This window comes from Megalobrama amblycephala, linkage group LG3 (genome assembly GCF_018812025.1).
Source record: "Megalobrama amblycephala isolate DHTTF-2021 linkage group LG3, ASM1881202v1, whole genome shotgun sequence".
Lineage (NCBI taxonomy): Eukaryota > Metazoa > Chordata > Actinopteri > Cypriniformes > Xenocyprididae > Megalobrama > Megalobrama amblycephala.
Window position 1 is genome coordinate 49,571,608 of NC_063046.1, and position 6,493 is coordinate 49,578,100.

General features: G+C 36.4%; 1 protein-coding gene across 1 annotated transcript; it reads left to right on the forward strand.

Annotated features, from left to right (window-relative positions):
• Nucleotides 1-324: 324 nt before the first annotated feature.
• gpr78b (G protein-coupled receptor 78b) lies at nt 325-6,038 on the forward strand. The gene is made up of 3 exons (XM_048185907.1): nt 325-1,865; nt 1,966-2,079; nt 3,969-6,038. The coding sequence occupies exons 1-3, from the start codon at nt 1,198-1,200 to the stop codon at nt 4,204-4,206; spliced, it is 1,020 nt and encodes a 339-aa protein (XP_048041864.1). The 5' UTR covers nt 325-1,197; the 3' UTR covers nt 4,207-6,038.
• The last annotated feature ends 455 nt before the right edge of the window (nt 6,039-6,493 follow it).

Genomic DNA, 6,493 nt, shown 5'->3' on the forward strand with positions numbered 1-6,493 from the left:
CAATGATCTCCAGGATGGCTTGAGCATCCAATCATACAACCTAAGAATCAAACCTTATAATAACAAATAAGAAATGTATGTGCGTAAATGTGTGTTTGTCTTCAACTTCTGGTTGCAAGTGAGAGTGTCAGTGTGTCCAAGGACCACTACTTCTTGTTTTGTCTAGGTAGGTACATAATGTGCACAATGGAAAAATCCCAGGACACAAAGAAAGTCAAAAAGTGAAGCCCAAGACATAAGAAATTATTTAACAGTTGCCTTTTATTAGATATCAAATTTAAAAAAGAAAAATAACTTTAAACCATCAAGTAAATTACAAGTATTTATACGGTTACGCAAAAAAGGCTATAGGTAGATTGACATTTCAGAACTTCATGAATGGACAGCGACTCTTGAGTAGCACTTAAAGCTCACGTGTTCATGTTAAGTGAATTTTTGGGAAACGCACGTAAAAAGTAGAGAAGCTCTTAACACCTCAGGCGAATGCTGCAACGCGACTTCTGTTCGTCTGTGCGCTCTAACAAACAAACAAACAAACAAACAAAACGCTGTTGAAACGTATAATTGTATGTACAATTAATAGGCCTAGATACATTTGAGAAGGCCCTGCCAAAAGTCAGTTTGTACCTGGCGGGGAGATACTTTTGATTGGAGCGTGATGGGTTTCCAGAAAACGTTGCGACATGTCTTTTGTTAAACGCAACCACAAGATTTAAAGGTTTTTTCCCCATGATGTATACAAAACGGCCTCCCACTGTCGCTGCCCTTGTGCTCATAAGCCAATATTTAAAGTTTTTTTTCTTTCAGTATTTGTACAAAACGGCCTCCCACCGTCGCGGCCAGTGTGCGCATGAGCCAAGCGTGAGAGTCCCTGAGCTTCACCAACACAAGCGTTAAAACGCACAGGACTGAACGCCTCTATCACGATGGGCAGTGAATGGCTTTTATTCCGCCATAAAAGCGCAATATGTGGACATTCGAAATGTTTTGTTCTTCTTCCTCTTCTTTTTTCTTTTTTTGAAGAGGGAAATGTGCAGGTGCGTACGGTTCAGCACTCTGGACAGCGCGCGCGAGTTGAGCCTAATGTGATTTGTTAGGCTACTGTAATTATTTTATCTCAGAGGAAGAATCATGCAGCTGATAACATTCATCACAAACTGGGGTAAATACACGGCAAGGGGACTTCTGAAGTGAGAAATGGACTTTGCGGAAATTCTATTTGCTTTGTTCATCGTTGTGGTTGCGATTGTTTCTTTGTTGTCGAACTTACTGGTGTTGCTATGTTTCATCCACAGCAGCGAAATACGCCGACAGGTGCCAGGGGTGTTCACCATGAACTTGTCGTTTTGCAACATACTGATTTCTGTCCTGAACATGCCGTCCACTTTCATGGGGATTGTAAAGCACCAGCAGCCTTTTGGGGACTGCCTCTGTGGCACGCTCAGTTTTCTGGAAACCTTTCTGACAGCCAATAGCATGCTGAGCATGGCAGCCCTCAGTATAGACCGCTGGATCGCTGTGGTTTTCCCGCTGAGTTACTCAAGCAAAATGCGCTACCAGGACGCGTTGGTTATGGTGTGTTATTCGTGGCTTCACTCCTTCACTTTCTCTCTCATCCCGGTGTTTTTCTCATGGTTTGACTACAGTCCCATTTACGCATCCTGCACGTTGCATTTGAGCGAGGAGAGCGCACGGATTAAGTTTACTGTGTTCACCATAGTCTTTCATGCCACCAGTTTCATGCTCTCGCTCCTGATTTTGTGCGTTACATACTTAAAGGTGTTAAAAGTTGCACGCTTTCACTGCAAGAGGATTGATATTATAACCATGCAGACCCTCTTCTTACTGGTAGATATTCATCCGAGGTATTTATGATCATTTATTCTTAGTAAGCATCATAGGGATGTTTGGCAAGGTTTCCCACTGAATCGTGTGTCATTAATATTGTCTACAACTCTTTTGTAGTGTTAAGCAGCGCTGTCTTTCAGAACAAAAGAGGAGAAAACAGCGCGCTACTAAGAAGATCAGCATTTTCATTGGCTCTTTCATCATCTGTTTCGCCCCTTATGTTATTACAAGGTATGTTGGTTAAAAGCTTAACATTTTACAAACCACTAGGTACAAACACTATCACTATGTAATAATCTGGGAGGGACTATCATACAGTATGATACAGAGATCTGAAGATACAGAGGCTGATGATGAGGGACGCAGCGAAGCGGTTTCAAGCGTTTAATTGTGCATTATGAATTTAATTGTTTGGTTGTAGAAACGTTTTGCAATTGAAAAGTACAAAAGTGCCTCGAAATGGCGTCATTTAATTGAGTCGTGAGATGACGCTAACAAGACAAGAAAAAAAAATGTTTCTAAGAATAGCTCTTGTGCGCCAGAGGTGACAGAACGCAGTCTTTTCGTCTCGCGGGTGATTTGCTCAGGATCTTGTAAGAAAGCTCACCTGATCTGAAAACTATTTTTTTTCTTTTCCATATTTACTTCTCACTGCTCCTATACTGCTATGTATGTAATACCTTCTATCCTTACTTCTATTCCCCTTAAATAAAATGGTCACATTGTCATATCGTTGTTAACCACAGATCAGACGGCCAGCAGAACTGATTTTTAATTTTGTTTTAAAAACGTTTTTGTTTTTGTGAGTAAAAACGAAATGATTACAACATTAAAAGCATTTTTATTATTGATTATTTTATATCGTTTAATATTTGATATTATAAAGGGTCTATTTATATTTCATATTTTCAAAGTTACAATTAATGTAACGTTAATGTAGCCTATTATGCGTTTATGGAAGAGTGTTTTACGATTAAAAAAAAATACTACTAAATTTGAATACTACAATACAAAATTGTCCATTTGTAAGCTACACATTTCTCACTTGAGAATGAATAGTTATTTAAAATTTGAGTAATTATCCAAACAAATTAACATGTTAGGCTACATCTAAGGACTGAGTAATTGTGCTGTTTATCAGTAGATTCTTTTTAGTCCCCCTGTGGTAAAAATCAAGTTTTTAATGTTGTTTATATGACTATGTGGTGTTTTTAATATGCTTTAAGACAAACCATGTGCAAATTCATAAGTCAACACCATTGCTGAGTATTTTCTATTTAAATCTGCAGTGAAAGAAAGTTTTGAAATCGCTGGTGTCTCTGACGTCACAAACTACCTTGTAACCAATCACGTCAATGTGCAGCGGGATTTAGCACATCATTAACTGATCGCTCTGAAGCAGGAGAGTCTCTAAAGGATATATCCCAATATATTTTTCTGTTGATATTAAAAAAATAGGGTAGATTTGGCAATATAGGGTGTGTGATGTAGATAACGATGTTATGATGAACTGTATGACTTCCTCTTCTGAATTGTTCAAAGCGTTTCTAAGGATACTGATTGTTAGAAGGCAGTTGTTTGACTCGCGAACGGGAACACGGTTTGTATAATAAGCAACACATTATTAGCTGTTTGATAATGTAGTCAAGCAAAAATCGAATCATATTAATTACCGTTATGTGTCTGGCTTTGTAAAAAGCGATACAATTGTGCAGCTTTTACCCCAGTAAGTTGACCGAGTGGATCTCTGAGCTCGTGCGAGTGGAGGCGGGGCTAATCAGCATATTCATATATCTGCATAATAAATGAGGCAGGGGTGTAATTACATTCAAGCTATAAAGAATTTTTTTTTCACAGGGAAAAAAAAAACATTTAAATGTGTCATTTTAGTGATCAAAGATGAGTTTTAAGGGATAAAATTGTTGATTACAGGGGGACTTTAAGTTATCTACCGGATTAATACTGATTGTAGGCCTATCAGTATATAAAAGACCATAATAATTTTTGCATGTGTTTAGCACACAAAGTCAGTCATGGTAAATTAATACTGAGTTGTGTATTGTGTGGTTTTCGTGTGGATGCTGTCAACTATGTTAATGGATTTGTGTCTTGTTTCCAAGGTTGACTGAACTGCTTCCCTTTGTGGATGTCAACCGACACTGGGGTATTGTCAGCAAGTGTTTAACATACAGCAAGGCAGCTTCAGATCCTTTCGCCTATTCCCTCCTGCGGCAGCAGTACAAGAAGGTCTTGATAACAGTGGCCAATCGCCTGTTGAAGCGTGATTTAAACCCTTCCTCTGGACACAGCAGCTCTATGGACACAGAGAATGACTACAGTCTTCAGAGAATCAGCTAATGGCACTTGCACAATCAGGAAAAGCCAAAAGCCTTGATAAAGGTGTGTGTGTGTTTGTGTGTCTGTGTGTGTGAATGAATAGGACTGCGTGGTCACAGTTGGCGGCTTTTGCAATTCAGCGGCCTGTTTCAAAGAAACAGTTGGAGCCCCAAAAAAGACATACAAAAGTATTGTATGCAATGTGACTGCAATAACTTTTTAATTATCTCTGTTATATTTAACAATGTTGACTCATATTTCATTCTTAATAGTCTATTTATAAATGCATTCTATCTACCACTATCCTCTATTCAAAACAAAATCAACATTCAATCTTTGTCACTCTCTCAGCAAGCACCTTGGACAGTGTAATTAAAAGTCCTTGAGAGCAAAGAAATTAAATCTAGAGAACATGGATTAGATAAGTGATTTAATAGGAGTTAGTAATACAATATGTATACAAATAATCCACATCAAAGGAAAATATTTTACACTTAGATTACGTTTAGAACTTGGCTGCAAGTTTATCCTTATTATTCAGCGATCTCATAATGTTGTGTTGAATTGACATCTGGGCAAGTCTGGTCTGTCTTGCAGCATGGTGGACCCTTTATCAGCCAAAGGCGCAAGATATAAATATACATATATGTAAAAAAAAAAAAAAAAATGATATACGGGGAAAAAAAATGTAATGAAACTAAAACTGCCGATAGGTTGCAGCAAATCATTGTCTTGATATCATTGAATCATTCAGTCAAATGAATTGTTCAAAACAGCTGATTCATTCAGGGACAAAGCATGTGACTTTCTTTATGAGTGAGTCATTGAGTCATTCTTTAAGGTGATGATACACGTGGCAACCTTTAGAGCAATGTTGCCGGGCAATGTTGCTTGGGCACTTTCCCATTGAGAATGGGCAACAAATTATTAGCTGGATACTTTAGATCAAAATTTGTTGCCCATTCTCAATGGGAAAGTGGCCAAGCAACATCGCTCGACAACATTGCCCAGTAACATTGCTCAAAAAGTTGCCACATGTATCATCACCTTTAGACCAATTTGTTCAAAAACATGGATTGATTCAGTAATGAAACATCACTGTGTTGCTCGGAGATGAGCAATGGCAATGTGGATTTGTTTGGAGCTATTTTTTGTTAGCGAAATGTTCTAAGTCTAAAATTAAAGTAATCTAATATTGATTTATTGAACTGTTGTATAAAATCAATAGGCTATATCTATCACATTTGCAATTGTGCTGATATTCCAGAAAACAGCACTCTATCCTGTTATAAATATTAAAAACAAGAACTCATACAGGGACATTTTTGCCCTATACGTCTTGAATTTTGGGGGCATTTTTATTCATTGTGGTGGTATTTTTGCCCTAAGCCAAAGTTAATATCACACCACATCTTGTTAACTTTCTTGTTAAAAGACTTTTCAATCAAAAGCTAGTAACTGGACAGTGATGCATTTTGTTATATATTAGTAACTGACAGAACAGCCAAAGCTAAAAATCTCTATTATTGATTCTGGAGCTTTTATAGCTTTTAACATAAGTGAATGTACTAGATTCCTGTAACAGCTGTTAGTGCTCGTACATTGTTCTATTTGGTGGGATGTTGCGAGTTGTTTTTAAAAAGTGACTTTGTTAAACTCTTGATGTAGCTACTTTGCACAGTACAAGAAATTGTAGTGTATTTATTTATTTACAATGAGTTAAGCAGTTTACAGAGTACCAGAATTTAAACTAATGAAGTGCTTTATACAGCTGTATTCGTGCGAGATTTGTTAACATTTGTTCAATTAATTGTTTTGTGAATATGGTGCAATAAAAATATCTATATGAATAATGAAATGAGTAAACCTTTAAATGGAAACATGTACAATATTTTACCAAATTAATAGGAAAATTGATTGATTCGATTTACTGTATTTAATCAATGCTGTGCATTTATATTATTATATTTATGTTCATATATTATATTATTTACATTGCTTTTTTTCTACAAGTGCAATTTTAAAGATGGAACTAGTTACTGACTTTTTTTAGGACCTATGAACCTCCAAAAAAATTAATTTGATTTTCATGATCTTCTTATCATAAAGAAATAAAATTGCAATAAGCTTACAAGTATTAGTAAGCTTAAATGTATTAACTAACATTAACTAACAATGAGCAATACATTTGTTACAATATTTGTTAATCTTTGTCAACATTATAATAAAAATACACCTGTTCATTGTTTGTTCATGTTAGTTCACAGTGCATTAACTAACATTAATAAATACAACTTTTGATTTTAGT

Bases quoted from the DNA above. Each gene is read 5' to 3' on its own strand.
- gpr78b (XM_048185907.1), top strand. From the start codon at position 1,198: ATGGACTTTGCGGAAATTCTATTTGCTTTGTTCATCGTTGTGGTTGCG. The intron at 1,866-1,965 runs GTATTTATGATC...ACTCTTTTGTAG, and splicing joins CTGGTAGATATTCATCCGAG to TGTTAAGCAGCGCTGTCTTT. The intron at 2,080-3,968 runs GTATGTTGGTTA...CTTGTTTCCAAG, and splicing joins GCCCCTTATGTTATTACAAG to GTTGACTGAACTGCTTCCCT.